The following is a 20,749-nucleotide window of genomic DNA, read 5'->3' on the forward strand; positions in this document are numbered from 1 at the left end:
CCAAATTTAATTTCATCTCAAAAATGTTTTAAAAAATTCTCTCAATTCCAAATCTTCATTTGCTCCTTTAATAATTGCAATTTTTTGGAAAAAATGAAAGCTTTACTACTTTAAAATGTGGGAGTATTTAGCCACTAATCCTCAACACAATAATTAAAACCTTCCTCTCTAAGCCACATAGCCTCAAATTTAAAGCTACATCTATCTAGAGAAGACTCCTCTTGTAGACACAAACTGATAGGAAAATGACCTAAACCATGTAGGAGCAAAATCTCAACATCACTTCCATTGAAAAATTACCCAATCCTCTACAGTAAAAAAACCTATCCAATTTCTCAACAATGCTAACAAACCCCTTCCTTCTATTTTTCCACATGAACTCCTCTCGCTTAAGAGCGCGTCAAATAAACCATTCTCCACTACAAAGTTGTTGAAATCAACCTAATTGGGAGATATCCACCATCTTCATCCCCTATTTTTAGTTAGGTTAAGGATAGAATTAAAATCTCCCCAAGAAAGAAAACTTCCTCCTCCATGGCTTGTAATACTCTCGTAAGAGATTTCCAAATATCTCTCTTATTCCTATCTTGAGTCAGTCCATATACATTCATGACATGAAAACCAACTTGTAATTGCTTAGAGACCAACTTAAAACACTGCCAATTTTGATCTTGTTGCATCAACTCAATGTCAAAAACATCATCCTTCTATAACACCCCATGACCACCTAATGCTCCTATAGCCTCCACCCATTAATACTTCCATCTACTAAAGCATCTATTAATAATAGAAAAGTCTTTAATTTTAATCTTAGTCTATTGCACCAAAACCACATTCAACCTCATGATCAAGACCTCTCTTAATCGAGTGAATCTTGTTAGGGGCATTGCAATCCCTTACATTACACTATAGGAACTTTATTTCTTTTGGGAAGAGGCATAACCTCTTCCCAATCTCAATCTCTATGCCCAACTACATTGTCTTCTTGTTGTAATAGAGTCTTGTTAGATTTCCTCCCTTGCTTCATTTTTCCCCACTTTCACTTTTGGATCCTCTCTATTTGAGATAGAGATCTCTTCTTACATAGAACTTAGACATCCTCAATACCCAAAAATTCATCCTCCCCTTCCTCCTCCAACTCCTCCTTTGAGTTTGTTTCAACAATATGACCACTCGAGTTCTTTACTAAATCAAAATAATTTTCTAAATTCCTAAAATGTGAGATTTGAATATCCCATACCTCACCCTCATCCACTGATTCCTCCTCCATTAATGATCCATCCCCATCATTTTCACATCTAGAACCCCTTTTCACATCTCTTTGATATGGTTTTTCCAATCTATTGGACCATTGGGCTATGGTCATCTGCCCATCTCACATCGAAGAAATAGACCCCTCCGATTTGACTTGCACATTTTTCCTCCAATCCTTTATCACTCTCCCCTTGGTTTGAAAAATTCTAAATATGATCTACCCCCCACATGCATTATATGATCAACCATCAACTTACTATTTATATTAATTCCTCCACATGAGTCATCTTGGCCCTTATTCCTGATAAATTGTGTTTCAAGAAAACCTATCCCCATTTCCAACTCCTCTATGCACCAAATCTCATCTAGCCATTTACCTCTTTATTATTGTGATCCCAGCAGTTGAGTGTCCTGAATGATAGTGTGTTGCCATTTTTAGAGGCTCCTTACAAAAAGTATCCATCTTTTCTAATTGGGAATTAAAGAATAGCACCACTCTCCTTAATAAGATAGTGTCTTCATGAGCTTTGTCTTTTCCTGAAATAACACAACCCTCTAACTTATGATTGTCACTAAGACATGCCTCACACACCATCAAATTTTGTTCTATTGAGTGGACTTATTGCCAAACACCTTCCTATGAATGCAATTCTAGAAGCTCTGGCATCAGATGATAGGAATTTGATCTAATGAAAATGTGGGAGAACATTTGAAAGGTAAGTTTATTCACCATTTCAACCATTTTGATGTAACGACTTACCTTATTCCCAATAAGCATATAAGACTCTTTATTCCAATATTCTTGTGGAAGGTTTCATAGACCTACCCAAATGGGATAATTTTTAACATTCTCCTTTGTTGGGTCAAATTAGGCTCCTGCTACTTCAAATAAAAACATTTCCTTCCAAAATATAGGGGTCACTATTTAAAATCAAATCCCTATCGTGAGAGCTATCCATGATGACCAGATAAAAACCATTTTATAGAGTTTTAAAACATCTAACATGTCCACATTGCTTATCGCACCATCTCTTTATCTTACCAATGGCATGTCACCGTCCCCTCCCTTCCCCACCATTTGGAAAAAAGGCATGGCTTTTAAAGAAAACTTACCAACTCCAACCAACCCTGGCATGTCATCACCAAACCAACTACTGAACATATTGTCTTGGAAGGATTAACAACCAAAGCCTTCTCCTATTTGACTACAATCTTTGATCTCCAAAATTTCTACATAATCGTGCTAAAATCAATCTTACCACCTAGCCTTGTCAATGTAAAATGATGCATCGAATGATCTTTGCTCTGATCTTTTTGTTGGCCCCTAGGCCCTTCTTGAGTTTTTTCATGGTCAAATTTCTCCTTACCCGAACCTAAAAATGATCGATTTTGTTTGTTATTTGAAACCCATTTGCTTCCTTCATTGTTATAGGGCCATTGAGGTTTTTTGGGTTCATCATATTGAAAACCTATGTTATTTCTAAGCTATTCCATCTATTTTCCCATGGAAATTATTTGAAAGAATCTTGCCAATGCAATATTTCCTTTACGTTAACCCTAAACCCCGCCACTCTATCATTCTATAATTTATTAACAATTTTACTTACATACTGAAACTATGATTTAATTCATTATTCTATTATTTTTCTCTTTAATTTATTATTATTATTTTTGATTGGTAAATGATTGAAGCCTTTTAATTAAATGTAGATGTTAAAAAGAAAGTTATAATGTTCTCCGTTCAAACGAGCATTGATAAGAAAGAACAAAGTAAGAAAACCTCTAGTCTTGCTCTTGACCGAGGTCCTAAGTTATACATAGTTTAAAAGGGGCATTCCCCAGTATATTCCTAATTAATGAGATGTTACAGTGTCCAATTGTTAGATCTAATAAATTGACGGTAATAATTTCCTTTGCATTCTTCAACTTGTCTTCCAAATTCAGACTTATGATGCTATTCATCGCTACTTATACCTCCTGAGATAATCTTTCTACTAACTTGCATATCAAAGATGCCTTTCTTTCCACAAGTATTAGTAGTATTAGACCAAAAAGAGTAAATGAAGAAATTCAACATGATTGGATAAAACCTTTTCTATAACAAATTTAACACTTTTCTTCATAGCTATTTATAGTTTATGATGATTTGGTAGACTACCATCTGATTTATTAATTTTTTAATGTCTGTGTCCTTTTAATGTTTATACGTGCTTGTATTGTCCAGATTAGTGAATAATCCATGTATGTTATAATGTACTATATTGGGAAATATTAAGAGTGATAGAAATTTTCCTTTAAATTATTTTATTGCCTTTTTAATTTAATTTATAATTTATATTTTTTTAGCACTAGACTACATAAAACATCTCCACAAAAAATGGAATAGGAACATGTAATACTATTTTTCTTTCTTTTCTCTTTTAAAAGATGTTCTTGGAAGAGGACTTCAATCAAAACAAAATCATTACAAGTTTTGACAATTAGGCATAACCATATCTAGCTTCTTCCTTTTCCCCCCCTCTTCCTACTCCTTATAACTTCCAACCTACCATGTACTTGGGAAAAACTATGTTGCGCTATAACTCTTGTCAAAAAATGTGTGATCCTTAGATGAAAATGTATTTATAGAGATTAGAGTTCATGTGGAAAAGAAAAAGACAAACTAAACATATAATCTAATTCAAGAGAGATTTATATGAAGATCATTTTGAATTTGACATGAAGTATATGCAAAGTGCAGATAATTTTTAAGAGGGGTGTGATTTTATGATCATATTGTAGAAAGGAATTTTTGTGAGTTTGAAAATAAATATGATAGTGAATCCATCTTTCTTTGGAGAAACAATCTTTTTAATGTAGAAAATTAAACAAGGGATCAATTCTTCTAATAGAGTAGTATTCATGGAATGAATGAAGGGTTGGTGCCTCAAAATTTGTAAAGTGATTTTATATGATTTCCTTTCATAAATTTTTCCATGTACATATTGTGTTCTTTACATGTGTATGGTCAAGATAATTGTGATTGAGAAAGTCTAAATTGATATAAATGAATATTATACTAATTTACTCCACTCTCAATATTAGTATGCCTTAAAACAAACACAATGATGGGAACAAGCTCAACATATACCAAGGAAAGAGGTATGACAAATAAATTATAGCGTGTGAATGATGATAAAATATCTAAACCAATAGAGCACCATCTAGAATAGGAAATATACTCTCACAAATTCCTAAAAAGTTGATCAAGTAGATACGGGGGTTTTAAAAAAATCGAAATATTACACTAAAAATATACACTTTTCTTCCTTTGTACTTTATAAATTTGACAACAGACCAAAAATTTCTCTGCCAAGCAAGGATTGTGTGTGTACGATTTAACAATCTCCACGAATTTCAGACATATGCAATACTTTTGATTTATTTTTATTTAGTCTACAATAATGTGTTTATTGTGTCAGTATGGCCCAATGGAATGACAATTACAATTGGGAGGGGTAGACACGTAATGTTGATAAATTAATTTCAAATAAGCTTGATTTATTTAGTTATATATAAATAAGAATGAGGGGAGACAGAAACTATATTTTAAAAATCTAAAATATAAAAAAGAGAAATAAGGATGTATAAAAATTTTAGTAAATTTTTACATGCTTTGAGAATTTTGTACTTAAGCACAATTATGATAAATAAGTATACTCATCAATTTGGGTTATTTTGAGTTTTTTTAAAGGAGTTTACATTTCTTAAAGGTACTAACAAAATTAGCTTTAGATTAAAAATATTCATTTTAAACTACATTTTAAATATTTTGAAACATAAATTAAAGAAATTATATTGTTAAACTTCATATTTTTTATATTCTATATTTTTCCTTTGGATTAGGGATTTAATTTTTCTTTTGTATATGAAGTTGTACATTTTACATTTTAATTTTACTCATTTAAAATATGCTCTTGATTATTGAAATAGTTATCAATTAGAAATAGGTAATTTTGCCAATAAAAAAAATCTTATGTTCAACTTAAGAAGGAAAACTTCAGGAAGGAGGAAAAGGTTAGAAGAAGGAGAAGGAGAAGAAAAATAAGAACAAATATGAGGAGGAGGAGAAGAAAGAGGAAAAAAAGGAGGAGAAGCGGGAGAAGAAGAAGAAGGAGAAGGGGAAGGAGAGGAAGAATGAGGAAAAGGAGAAGAAGAAAAATAGAGGAGGCAGATAAGAAAGAGATGGAGAATGTGCAAGGTGGTGAAGGAGGAGGAGACAAAGAAGAAGACCAAGGAAAACTAGGATATGGAGAAGAAGAAGAAGATGAACAAAGATTAGTAGTAGGACAAAAAGAAGGAAAATGAGAAGCAACAAAAAGGAGGAGATTAAAAGGAAGAAAGAGAGAGAAAAGAAGAAAATTCAGCAAAAGGCACAAATCAAGACATGAAAATAGGAGCAGTGAAATGTACATTCTAAATCTCTCTATTGGCATAACTATTGCACCTCTTTGGAGAAATATCTAGCATGTGAAATGATGATAAATTTTGCATTGTGACTTTTGGGGTTTAATTTTGAGTCTCAGCCTCGTTCTAAATTCTTGTCAACCTTTTAATATTTTGGGAAGGCAATGTATAAAACTAGCAAGAATTTTAAATTATAAGATAATCATGTTACATTGTCTTCTATTTGGTGGAAACTTTGTGTTCATGTCTTTTGGTGGACAAAAACTCATAGGTGGTTCCAATCAACAACAAAAAACATTGTTTGGTAGAATTAGATGATGAAGACCCTTTGAATGTTGGACAACAATATCATTGGAGAAGTGTCTTGGAGCTTTGAGGTATTGTAAAGAAGTTTAATGAATCATTTTAAACATTATTATTATAGTATGTTGTTATTGTAATGAATATCAAATAGGCTGATTAAATATATAAATCAAAGTAAAATTAATATAAGTATTGTGCTTCATTTATGTATGTTGTTGGTGTTCAATTAATTTTTTTTATTTCTTCTTAAATTTGATGGAAAATGTGCTTGTGTTAGCTAGTGGATATTGGTGTTTGTATTGAAATATTTTAGTTTCTTAAACAAGAGAGCAAGCTATGCAGCAGCTGAAGTCCATTCCTAGTCAAAAAGAGCAAATATGTTCAATGGCTTGTAGTCGACATAAATTGAAGGTTGGGTGTATAGAGTCCAAAGTTATTTTGTGATTGATTAGACTATGTACATATGCTTTCAAGAATTGTTATTTTATCATTAAATTAAAAATTAGTTACTGTGGAGAACTTCTAATTTTAAATAAGAAAGGTGTTAGGTGTTTGATAGATGAGTCATCTATCTATATGTACAACAAGAATAAATTAGATGAACCATCAATTTATGTTACATGGAAATAGTAAAGAAATAATAAATCAAATGGTTATATGAATATCAATTGGTTGGACTATGCATATATCAAATTGTAAACTTTGGACTAACTAAATTTAACTTTTAATAAGTTTCCATAAACATAAGTCTAATATGAATCTATTTTACAATTCTACAAAATAAAACTGAAATCATATTTGATACCACAAATCTAGATTCCACCTCAAAACAAGAATACAAAGAATTACGTGTGACCTTGCTATTCAAAGTGGCTTGATGCTGACAATTCTCTCATTTAATTAAGCTAAATATAAAAACTTACAATCTTAAAACAAGCCATGTCAGAAGAAAGTTTCAGTAATTCAAAATATTTTCACAAGGAGATCCATACATCAATATCAAAGCAGAGATCACGACATTTTATAAATAACATTAAAAATGAAATCTTTTTTAATATTTTAGAAGAATAGAGGAATACAACATGAAAGTGACTCTAAATAAGAGCATTACAATACAATGTTGTGTTGGAAACTATAATTGGAATAATTGTTATGTTGTCATTGATGTCAAACCTGTTTGTGAGACAGTTTGTTATCTGATCCAAGTGTCATATCTATTTATTGATGAAGAGGATTTGAGAAGTTGTTCATAAGAAAAGTATCTAGAGGAAAGGTTGAGTTATGAAAAGGAAACTGCAAATGGACACTTGATGAAGGATTTGAGCAATACAAATCCACAAAGTTCGAAGAATACTTGCATGTAAAATCCTATCATAGAAAAAAAAAAGACAAGAAGAGGCAAGGGTTTGCTCTAAAAAATATGCAAATTGTATTCTTGAAAATGAAAAAGATAGGAGATAATTCGGAAAGATCAATCCTTATAAAAGGAGATGTTGGAAATATAATAGGGAAAGTAAAATCTAAGGGAAGGGGGGTGAATCAATCCTTCAAAACTTCTACTATTAAAACATTCACCACACATCCATCTCACAATTTGTATATAAACTAAAATACGAAACTAAGCATGTTCATCCAAATCATGAAAAAAATAAAAAAAATGCAACACATATATGACACAAGATATTTGGTTACCCATAAACCCTCCAATGAGAAGGTAAAATTGGGGTGGGGATGACACCCACAAATCTTCAATACTGTAGTTGTAAAGTGTATCCAATGAAGATTACAATGTTTGATCATACACTATGATCTACCCTATGAAAGGTCTGCCATGTTAAAGGCTTACAAAGATTGTTAGAGCTTACCTTGTTAAAGGATTTTAACACCCTGTTAGAAGTGTGTCTGGTTAAAGGACTTCAACTTACAATGAAGGAAGCACCCTATAAAAGGATTTATAAAAGCCTACTAGCACTACTCAGTTAAGAAATTTTACTGATTCACCTGTTAGAATGTCTCAGCCTTGATCCTTCAATTAACACCTCTCTGCTAGATATTAACTCTTCTCTTTGCTGGTGTATACTTGATCCTCTTTGATCAAGTGTATCACTTTTTTCCTCTCTACTTTATTCTCTCTAACTAATTATGCACTTCATATCTCAATTCACAATTCCTTAATAACCATCAATGCTATGTTTGTGCATGCAAACTTCTCTCTTCACTCCTTAGCATCTTTAGAGTTTTTCCTCCTTAAGAAGACCTAGGTGACTTAGGGTTAGGTAAGATTAATGATTATGACTCACCCATTTTGTTGCTTAGAACATCCCTCAATCTTATTGGTTGCATGTACTGCATAGGGATTCTCAATATAGATTTTTTATTATCATCTAGAATCACAAAACAATCCTTAAGTTGGCCCAAAAATGGTTTACATAGAGTTTGTTCCATTACAAACAACTATCCAAAATTGTTTACTTGGAACTTAAAGCCTCTTATGCTCGGCATCCACTATATCTTCAGTGTTGTAACTCATCTCCTGAATGACTTGGCATATACTAGCTTGCTTGACATTGGAGTTACTCAGCACTAACTATCTACTCGAAACATACTGGTGCTCGACACTTACTATATATTTCACTTGGCATACACTATCTGATAACTTATGCTCCATAAGAATATGATTAAGTATGTAGTCAATCATATGTCAAAACTAATCTGAGACTAATAGGAGATCAAAACCCCAAAAAGGGTAACCTAAAAGGGAAGAGCCATTTAATAATTACTAATTAATTATTAAATGTAAATGCATAAGTGCATAAAGTGAAATCTTAAGAAGGGAGAAAATGTAATTTAATAAATGAAATGAAATTAACCTTTTTCTCTAACAATCCCCCTTAAGATGAGCAATAATGCAGCTACAAACAATCCAGAAAGAGCAAGGAAACTACAATGCAATGTAGAAAACAAACTTGGGTCCTGACAACAATGTCTAATGAGGTACCCAATCACAATCAAATCTCTATGAAATGGAGAAATAGAGAAAACCAGTGGGAAAAACCATACTCCAAAAGAGATAGAAAAGGATGCACAAATAAAACATCTCAAGAGAATTTCTCAAGACCATAAGCACAATGAAAACCTCCATGATAAAATCTTGAGACTCCATAGCCCCCCTAGAATGGAAGAACTCTTGTGTCGATGAACATACCAATGTGGGTCCAATCTTAAGAAAAAAAAGGTAGTGGACAAGGATGATAAAACCCATGTATGTAAGGTGCAACTGGAAGTCCTAGTTGATGCTCAAAGGAGAAAGCATAAGAATCCTGAAATAGAATCTCCAATAGAGGTGGGATAATAGGTGTCTTGAATCTATCATCTGAAAGGAGAAGTGTATCTTTTGATATAATCTCAACAACTACAGTAGGTGGCTCAATGACTGGAGCTACAATAGTAGGGCATACTGAAGAGTAATCTTGTGTAAGAGATGGAATCTAAATAGGAGGTGCAGGTGTAGAAGTCACAATATTGGTCTTAGGAACAACACATAAGTTCAAGCGACCTGACTTCACCTTAGTAGAATCTCATGAAAAAAGAGAGTGAGTCTTTGATAGTGGAGATGGTGGACCAAAATGTGAGAAGGAATATAGGTGGGAAGCATGATCAATAGTTCCTATAGAAATAATATTGTCTGTCTCACTATCTCTTATGTGCACTGAATCTTGTGCAAACTCAACTGTCTTCCCTGTCCCAATGTGTGTAATCTGATAAATAGAGAGAAGGTTAGAGGAAAAAGATGGAACACAAAGTACATCATGAAATGCACCATCATCAATGTCAATAGATCCTTTCCCACATATAGTTTTAATAGTGTTGTTCCCCATCAAAATGTGTGGAGTAGGAGAAGCCTCAAAATAAGAGAACAAATCCTAAGAAGATACCATATGGTGTGAAGCATTTGAATCCAGTAACCATCTAGAAGAATGAGGAATAGTAGTTGCACATAGTGCATGACCCTTTCCTATATCTTTACCATCTAATTGAAATGATGATGATGAAGAAGACCCGTGAGAAGTAGAAGGAATATCAATGTTGCTCTTCTAAAGGAGAGCTATCAAATTTGAAACCTGTTTGGCATAGCCATCTAACTTCTTCTCATAGCAATGTGATTCATCATAATTAGGCTTATTACAATAAGACACTTTGGTCTTTCTGGATTTGGTTTACACCCTTTAGGAGGAGGTGTCCTTGATGAACTATGAGTGCTAAAAACAATTTGAGACTCTATAGAATGAGATTTATGTGTCTTCTCCTTCATCCCAGAAGATGGTCAAGCTACCAATGCATAAGTCTGTGAGCATGTGAGCGAATCCAACTGAGAAAGCTTAGCTTGCTCTTGACTCAAATGATCACAAAAAACTTCAAAGGATGGCATCGTAAATCTATTACCCAAAGAAATCTTTGGTGGAATAGAAGATAGAAGCAAAAATTTGAAAGTTTCTATTAAGCTTAGAAAGAATCAGGCAGATGCACTCAGTATTAGTGTTGGTCTTCCCACAACCTTGCAATAAAGATCTATGTTGATTGAACTTCATCAAGAAGTCCTCAATGGAAGGAAAAGAATTTGGTACAAGAGAGGTAAGCTATGTCTCAATATGAAGTGCCCTAAACTCATTCAATGTACCACACAAGCCTTCAAGCTTGATCCACATAGCTAAAGGGGTATTGCACCCATCAAGATGAAACTGTAGACTATCAAATACCTGTAAAGAAATAAACCCCATTGCCTCATCCATCTTGTTCATGTGATGCATGACCTCAAAAGGCCTCCATAAAACTAGTTACATGACATCTGAACAATACCACAACCCTTTTGACCAAAGAAGTCATTTCATCATGGTCTTACATGTGTGATAATTATGAGGGGTCAAAAGTTCTAGGCAAGAAGAGGTCTCAGTCATTGTTTTAGAAGGTGTTGGATTGTTTTGTGCAGGCAAAAAAGTGACCAAATGCTTAAAGTACTTTGTCCACTTAATATTACTCCAAACTGATACCAGATCTGGAAAGTAGACAAAAAATTAGTGTCCATATGAGCTCGAACAAAGCCTTTGAAATTGCAAAAATCAAGATTTGCAATCTTTAAAAAAAAATCAAGAAAATAGATTACAAACAACTGCAACAATGTGTAGATCACAAAATTCTATCCCAAAACAAAACAAAACAAAAATGCTTGGAAAAAGGAGTCTGTATGAGTGAGATATCATTGTTTGAAAATCACCTCTGTAATTATTTTTTCTAAATCTTCATCATCACACCTTGAAAAGTCAAAGAAAATGCTCAAAAAATGTTAGATTTGTTTTGTCAAACCATTTTTGTCCTTTTTCTCCAAATACCAAACAAGCTACATCAAATCTGGCTTTGATAACATGAAAGATTCGAGCAATACAAATCCACAAAGCCTGAAGAATACCTGCATGCAAAAAATTGTCACAAAGAAGAAAAAGACAAGAAGAGGCAAGGGTTTGCTCTGAAAAATATATAAATTGTATTCTCATAAATGAGAAAAGAGATAATTACAAAAGATCAATCATTATAGAAGGAGATCGAAACCCGAAAAAAGAGTAACCTAAAAGGGAAAAGTCATTTAATAATTAATAATTAATTATTAAATGTAAATGCATAGGTGCATAAAGTGAAATCATAAGAAGGGAGAAAGGGTAATTTGATAAATGAAATTAAATTAAGCCTTTTCTCTAACACTCGATTAGTTGGACTTTGACAAGATAAATTGATTGTTTAAATCATGTGATCAAATGTATATGCTTGACCGAGTAGCAAAGAAGAAGACTAAGAAACTTGAAGTATATGTTGAGTGATGCTAGTGTTGACTGAGTGCCAGAACAAGTCGAGCAAAATTAGTGTTGACCAAGCATCAGTATTGACTGAGTGACAATATATATGTTAAGAAAGAAAATTAGTAGCAATTAAGTAACCCATTGATGATCAAGTGTCAGAACATACTGTTGGCCAAGGAAAAACATTTAAATAGTTTATGAGAAATCATAATTTCTAATCGACAAAGTTGATATCTTGGGATATGGAAAGTGTGTTGAAGATAAGGATTGATGAGTTCGATCATTTAATGCTAGGAGAGGATTAGGTAAATGACCTAAGGAGTGGATTTTAAGAGAACTTTCTAGAAAATAAGACAATTAACAAAATAATGATAAGATTCATTATATGTGGTGAATCAAATCATAAACCATAAGATCTATAGTGTTGTTTAAGTGAAAAAGATTAGAATTACCTTTAAAGAGTCATAAGGGCAAACTTAAAGGATGTGTAAGAGATGTTCCAAGAAGTGTAAAGGTTGTAACAATTGTTGATGTTCTTATCTGACGAATCTAAGAAGAAGGCTTAGAAGAATTAAAGAAAAGGAGAGTGATTGCTTGAAGGGTTGCCAAGTGAATTTGAAACAAAGATGGCAATGGAGGCCAGACATTGATTCAGTTTAAAGAGATGAAGTGATAATGATACATGCAAAGTGAGTTTTACTTGACATATGAAAACCTTATGTTACTTTCTAACCATTCTAGACAATATTTGAAATCCTTTAATCAAGGTTGACCTATGAGTCATATTGACCTAATAGCCATATGTAAATCCTTTAATAGGGTGATATTCTTAGGGAATGTTCTAAAGTCCTCTAACAAGGTCACATTTGACAGTGTGTTTTGTAACCTTTAACAAGGTTTTCTCCTAATAGAGCTCACTTCATAAGAGTGAAAATTGTGACATGTTGGTGGTGGTTTTTCTAAATTGGATTACTATGTTAAATCCTAGTGTCAAACTTGTGTGGATTTTTTTTTAAAATAAAAAGTGGACATGCCACCATATATATTATTATATAATAAAATGGTTCAAAAACTCAATCGGGAAAGAACCATAAAGAAAACCCAACATCACTATTTTATACAAAATGATATATGCAAAAAACTGAAGTCAAAAAATTAGTGTAGTTGACAACTTGAGTCACCCTTAGAAATCCCAAAGAAAACCCAAACTACACTTGTGTGGATGTTATTTATGGTGTTTTATTGATTAATGTTTACATTTTGCGAGTCTGTTATTTTAGGACACTGGACAACTAGTTGATGTTACTAAAAGTTAACTGTAGAAATTGAGCTATGAAATGATATGATATGAAGTTGATTAACTATTTGTTTGTTCAATTGGTACATCTAGATCTTGGATAACTGATTCACCACCCCTCTCAGTTATTCTAAACATTCTAACCATTGGTGCTTATAGAGAGAAGTTTGAAGTTACTCAAACCTAGAGATCATGATGTACAAAAAGGAGGTGCCAAAGTTGAACAAAGAGAACTTTCTTGCATGACAAAGATTAATGAGGCTACATATAACTGGTATTGGAGATGTTATACTAGAGTTTGTGAACAACTCATATGTTACTATTAAAAAAGTCCCTCTAGTTGCTTAATAATTGAAATAAAAGAAAGAGCACAATGAAGCAATTCGAAAATTGCTTCAACCCTAAGCTATGTTGAGTTTGATGACATAAAAGATTGAAAGAACACAAAGGAAATATGGGATAAAATGAAGACCATATATGGAGGAGATGATAATGTCATGAGAATCAAATCAAAAAGCTTGAGAGGAAAATTTGATGAAATGAGAATGACAGAAGGTGAGAATATAGTTTAGTATTGTGCAAGAATCAAAGACATTGTCAATGTTATTAGATGAGAAAATAGAAAGATCGAGGATGAAACATTGATAAGCAAAGTATTTAGAATTCTGCTTCCTATTTATGCTATTAGGGTTTTGTAATACAAGAACTAAGATGTACACCAGGTAAGACCCTAACCCTGGAAGATGTGAATGGGAGGCTTGCTTCTTTTGATATGTATAATTTTAACAATTACACTCCTACAAATATTGAATATGCTTTTAAATCACAACTGGTTTTTAGTAAGAAAGAAAAAGGTAAACATGTGAAAAGTGATAGTGATACCTCTGATGATGAACTTGAGGTATTGATGGTTGGGATACTTGGAAGAGGCAAAGGAAAATACAAAGGTAAACTTCCTATAATCTATTTTTCATGCAACAAAGTTGTTCATATTGTTGATGTTGGAAATGTGAGGTAGGCAAGGTTACTGAGAGGGGGGGTGAATCAGGAACCAATAAAACTTCAACTTATTTCACCAATTAATTCTTCATAAAATATTCTGATCTAATTACATGCATGAAAGAATGAAAGCAATAAAACATTCATAACATATTGACACAAGATATGGTAACTCAAAAACCTTGCAAATAGAAAGTAAAACTAGGGTGGGGATGATACCCACAAGCTTTAGTATTGCAATATAAAGTTGGTCGTTTAAGGCTTACAATTGATCACTTCTAATGATCTGCCCTGTTAGGAGCAATAAGGACTGCTAGGTCCACCTTGTGAAAGGATTTTCAAAACATACAATGAAGTATGCACTTGGTAAAGAGATTTGACGAAGACTGTTAAGTCTACCGAGTTAAAGGATTTAGTCGATACACCTATTAGGATGAACCAGTGGTTGATCTTTAATCTAAAACTTTGATTTGCTAGTTGAGATTCCTTTGAAATAAAATGATCACCTTGTTGTGATAGATAAATCTTTGCTACTCTTTATACCGCTTGTAGCCTTTTCACTTTGCATTTCTGCTCTCTATATTTGCATCACATATTCTTCTATTCTTATTTGGATGTGATACAATACATTGCATATATACCAATCTAAATCATAATCCATCAAGGTCGGCTACAACAGAAGGTTCAATCAAGATCACAAAGTCAAACCAACTGTTGGCACTTGAGTTCTGAAGACAAACTCGGTGAGGTTCTGATACTCGACAACCATCATCAATACTCGACATCATCATGCACTCAATAGATGTAGAAGCTCAATTCATACTAATCACTTCCAAGTAGTCTAAACTTGGTCAGCACTAGTGACTCAATGAACACTACAAAACTATGCATATAAACTGAATCACTTGGTTGACACTACATGACTCGGTCAACAATAACACTACAAGCTCAGTATAAACTGAATCACTTGGTTGACACTCCTTGACTCGATCAACACTAGATTCACATCACTAACACTATGAACTTGGTAGACACTGGAGAACACGGTTGACACTGTAAAACTTGCTTAGTACTGTGAAGCTTGGTTTGCATTGTCACTGATGAACTTAGTAGATACTACTCAGCATGAACTGAATACTGATTTTGGAACTTGGTAGCAATTGTAGAACTCAATAGTAACTGGATTGCTCAATTAACATTGTAAATTGCAAGATAAGCTTGGTAGCTGCTAACCAATTGACTAAGTGTGATACATTAATAAACAAATTTTGACCATAATATCAACAATCTCCCCCTTTGGCATTAGTGACAAAAACACTTATCAATCCAAAACTGAATACTCAAAATTTGTAGGTTAAAACATTCTTTATCTCCATTCACTGTCTTCAACTTGGTAACATACTCTATTTTTGAAATTTTTCAAAATTTCTTTTGTAAAAGATGTTTTTTGATTATCTGTACATGTATATGTATAATATTATGTTGCTCCCCCATACATATATACACATATTATACTTTCTCAATATATACATACTTATACTTCTCCCCCTTTATATACATCTCATCTTCTCCCCTTTATATATCACATCTTCTCCCCCTTTTTGACATAAATGCCAAAGGTTTATACTACATATTGATGTCAAAATGTGATAGGAAGTTAGAACGTACCTTCAAAATCAATGCCATTGTCTTGTCCCAATTTTCTTGTAACACCTTGGTTGCATGAAGTGTAATCTGTACTTCTATTGATAACTCCATCATATGATTAGCTATGGAGAAGTTATTGTCATGGATGAGAGTTTTGGTATGTGCAATGTGTTTCTGCAATGCATTTATGTTTGGAAGAATCATGCCTTGGATTTCTACAAGTGTGGTCGTTATCCTAGCTTCTTCCTTTAGTAATTTTGCTTGCAAATTAGTTAGAAATATGATCTTTGAATATTGAGTAGAACTGTAGCTTGGGTCAAGTGACAATTAGTGTGCACTTGTCTTCAAGTATTCATCTATCTTAGATAATTTATCTTCGATTCCCTTGGTGAAGATAGTTGTATCACACAACTTGTTGAATAATGAAGTAACATTATTTGCAGAGGTTTATAATGAGCTGAGAGTAGTTCATAATTCTACTTGATTTATTGCAATTTTTTGTGCTACTTGCTCCAATACTTTGTTCTCAAATTTCCTCTCTACCCTCTGTAGCAACTTTTCTTGTCCATTTAGATCTTCATTGAATTTCTAGACAACTTCTACCAATTGATCCAAAATAGGTTGTGAACTATCAAACTCAATACTCAATGCATCCATACACTAGTACATTTGGGTTCATTTTTCTACCAAATTTTTTGACCAACGCTATGAATCCTCTTTATTTTTTGTTTTCATTCTCGCATTGGTCACAAAAAAAAAAAAAAATTCCCAATTTGGTCAAAATTTTGACCAACATCATTTAACCAAGTTGAAAATTTCCGAAGTATTCCCAAGTTGGTCGAAACTTAGACCAACTTGGGTCATAATACAATTTGAACTAACAAAATATTGATAAAAGTGGATGCTCGAGACGAGAAACACATTCCATGCGCATTTTTACTGAACTTTGGTCAGTTTTTGGTGAGTGATTTCGTAGGATATGGTGAGTGATTTCGCAGGATGGTTAAGGGTTTAAGTTTTAATTTGCAAACAGATTCCCTAAAATTTGCTGGTTAAAGTTTTGGTGAAGAGGCGACATTTATTCGTAGCCACATTGCAGAGGGCCAAAAATTGATGCAAATGCAGCAGTTGCAAATGTTGCAGAGGTAAGCGCAGCAACAACAACAACGCATAGAAGGTTTGTTAAATGGATCTGCTAATGGGTTGGTTAGTAATGATCCTCTCCTCTGGCAGAACCCAAGGATAGGAAATGCCATTGCAACAAAAATGTATGAGGAACGACTAAAGCTACCTCATCCGAGAGATTCCATGGATGATGGATCCCTTGATGTGTTTGATTAGTTAATGCACCCATTTGAATACTTATCAAACTAGTGGGTAGTATGAACAATGGTACTAATTTAACCACATAAAATGTGTGACTTCATTTTGTAAATCATCATTAACAGACAGTTGTATGGTTGCTAGTACATTGATTTCATAGAGATTTGGAGATAATGTTGGTCAGTTATTGTATGCAAACCAGACACAATGCTAAAGGGAGCAAACGTGCCTAGGCAGCCTTCAGGGTATATAAATTCTCAGCACAAACTCCTATGTCAAACTTACACTAATTCATGTATTTACAATTGGAAAGTGTGAATTGAATTTTAGTATTTGGTTCTAGTATAATGGTTTTTCATTTGAGCTAAAACTTTTGCTTGATGATTATACATTTGGATTAGAGTTTTCTTTCCAAATTGTATTTCTCACCGTGTATATATGGCCTTAGTTCCTTGTTATTTTGCATGTTGCATGTATAGGCAATTTTTACATAGCACTGGAGGTAATATGTTCGCTGCTCTCCAGCAAGTCCAAGTGTGTAACCAGCAGCTGCCCGTAGCCCCACAGGTGTGTAAATGCTTTTCTTGTTCAATCATGTTAACTTTTATATATAATTATATAATTAGGCCCTTTTGCATGGATACTAATGTATTGGAGGATATACAATGGCACAGGACATCAAAACTGAGATGAATGCAGTACTTGGTCAGAGATCTAGTGCCTCAGAAGCTTCATTGTTTGGGGGTACCAAGAGCGGGCCACTCAAAAACAAGCTTGCTAAGCCCAGGTTTGATGTCTTTCAAATTTAGATCCAAAAAACAAGTCCAATGATTTTTTTAAATGACTATCTAAGAAATATTTGTATTAAGAGTGTTGAGGGTAGCCTCGCTTTGAGGCTGCCCTTGCATATTTTGTAATACAGTTATTGCTAGCACTTGAGTATCACCAAATGATGTAGTCGCAGCTTTTTATCTAAATTGGGGAGACATTTATAGAAGTTATATTTTTATTATCAAGATATTTTATAGACTAAAATTTGATTCCCAATTCTAAAACTAATCTATGAAGTTTAGTAAACTTATAAGCTTGTGAGTAGAAACTTAACCATTTTGCAGTTTTTTTTGTTGTAAGGTTGATAGATTTGAGTGAAACATCTTCAACTTGATAGGTGATTTGGTTATGTAGGTTTGCACGAGGCCCACCAAATGTATGAAGAATATATACCAGAACGTTTTAGTTTTGGGCACAAAGGAATGGCTCAAGAGGAAATCAATCACAAGGAGGCTCCTCCTCCCCTTGCAAGCATCTCCAAGTTTGGTTCCAATTCAACAACTGAACTTAATCCCAAAGGCCATGACGACTCCAAATTCACAAATATGCCTCCTACAATCATCATGACTAGACTTATTCTTATCATGATGTGGAGAAAGCTCACTCACAATCCTAATACTTATTCCAGTCTTATAGGCCTCACTTGGTCTCTCATCGCCTTAAGGTTTGTTTCATGCTTCTACTACTACTGTGATGTATCAAATTGTTCTGAAGTGAGTCATGAATATATCAGAGTTCTTTGTTTCCCACTATTGATTAAAAATTATTCTAGCCATAACCTATTGCTCTATACAATTTCTTGTTGCTACTAAGGTTACCATTGTTTATGGTTTATGTTATATAGTTCTATCTATAGGGGAAGAGACCCAGTAGCCACCCAAGCTAACTTTGTACATCTAGATCTCCTAAATCGTAAGTCAAATTATGCCAAATTTTTCAGTAGACCTCCTTAGGTGACTGAAGAGCTTAAAGCTAAGGTTTCAACATTTGGGCATTTATGGATCTCTTTGTAGAGGCCGTAGAATGCAAAGTGATCAAAAAGTGCCATCACTCGCATGAAACCCATTATGTTCACCCCTCAATAGTTGCTCACTTAAAAGTAGTACTTGTGTCACAAATGGATGAATCAACAACCAAGAAAGTTAAAAGATGATCAACTATTAGTACATATGTGATCGACTAAAAACAATAATTGTAGAGTGTCTATCAGAAAACTCTCACAATAATTAGACCCATAACAATTATTGGGTCTCTTCCCCTACTGCCATATCACCTTTTGTATAGGATTAAGTGGCCGAGGGAAAATATTACTTTTGAGGATTGTACACAAAATAATGAATTCTTTCAGTGAATAGAATTAAATCTATAGGTTGCTACAATGGAGCACATGACCTTATACTTGTGAATACTAGGATCCATGTTAATCGAATGTCATCTTTATGTGAATTGCTTTTGAGTAAGTGAAAGGGAATACAATTTTTCAAAGTGTGCAAGGTTTTTTATGACATACAGGTGTATGAATAAATGAATATGTGTAGTTTTGTATCAATATCAAACATCTCTGATATATTTTCATGTTTTTATAATTTGTAGATGGAAAGTTGAAATACCTGCCATCCTAGAGAAATCAATAAGAATATTGTCTAATGTTGGTCTTGGTATGGCCATGTTTAGTTTGGGTATGTTTTGAATCCTTCTCTATCTCTATTTTTGAGGAGTTATTATGCACATCCTGGAGCATGGCTTAGCTAAGCCCTATAAACATCTAAGACTGGATTAAGATTTCAGTGAGTTTGTCACATAGAAATAACTTTTAAGTTATTGTAATGGATTCACTAATATTGTGCTTCAAATTTCCTATTTGGGTCAAAGGATTGTTCATGGCATTGCAACCCAAAATCATTGCATGCGGGAATTCAATAGCAACATTTGCAATGGCAATCAAGTTTCTTACAGGGCTAGCTGTAATAGCTGCAACTTCTATTATTGTTGGTCTAAGGGGAGTATTGTTGCATGTTGCTATTGTCTAGGTATGTAGCTAAGTCATAGGATATGTCAAATTTCATCCATGAAGTTAAAATTTCACCAATTTTTTATCCTTTCCAAACTTCATCTGAATTATATGAATTTCAAACCTTGTGACTTAGGCATCTAGTAATGCTGCAAACCTATTGAGTGGTACTTATTTCCAAAACCAGCTTAAATTAGGAACCTTTTTTTTTCTCTCTAAATCTATTTGTTGTTTTTTTTCTCAATAATCATAGATGCCCAATTGTTAGGTTTTCTATCTTAGAATTTAAGGGACGATAGCAGAGATGTTCTTATATAGTAGTCTTATTCATCAACCATTTGGAGATCTCTAGGCTCTCTTGATTTTTGGTATTCGATATATGCATGTGATTTTTTCTTTTTTGATTTTTGTAAAGCTCTTTTTGTTTTAAATACCACCATATTGCAACTATATTAGTTTCATTATTCTCTCCCAAAGTCGCTCTTTTTTTCTTTTTCCTTTGAGTGAGTAGATTGGTCACTTTCGTCTTCTTTTATAGTTATAATTATCTACAAATGTTCCATTCATATGAGCATCAATATAAGACCAATACAATTTCAAGCACAACAAGAGACTAGTACTAGCTTCTTTCAAGCAACTACACTAGAAACTACATATGGAAGACCAAGAGTCACAAACTAACTAGAAATGATCACGAATCACAACTTAGAGTTCCATATTAGATGTCCCTTTGGGTTTTGAACTTAGATATCTACAATGAAAACTCCTTCAAACAATAAAGTTGAACCC

The 20,749-nt window shown here is 33.3% G+C and overlaps 1 protein-coding gene across 1 annotated transcript; it reads left to right on the forward strand.

The window, feature by feature from the left end:
- The first annotated feature begins 17,783 nt into the window (after positions 1-17,783).
- LOC149566616 (putative auxin efflux carrier component 1b) lies at positions 17,784-19,979 on the forward strand. The gene is made up of 4 exons (XM_089816506.1): positions 17,784-17,862; positions 18,304-18,613; positions 19,543-19,628; positions 19,822-19,979. Exons 1-4 carry the CDS (start codon positions 17,784-17,786, stop codon positions 19,977-19,979), a joined length of 633 nt encoding a protein of 210 aa, XP_089672632.1.
- The last annotated feature ends 770 nt before the right edge of the window (positions 19,980-20,749 follow it).

This window comes from Cupressus sempervirens, chromosome 3, assembly GCF_028749045.1.
Source record: "Cupressus sempervirens isolate cs-2001-9-10 chromosome 3, ASM2874904v1, whole genome shotgun sequence".
Taxonomy (NCBI): Eukaryota; Viridiplantae; Streptophyta; class Pinopsida; order Cupressales; family Cupressaceae; genus Cupressus; species Cupressus sempervirens.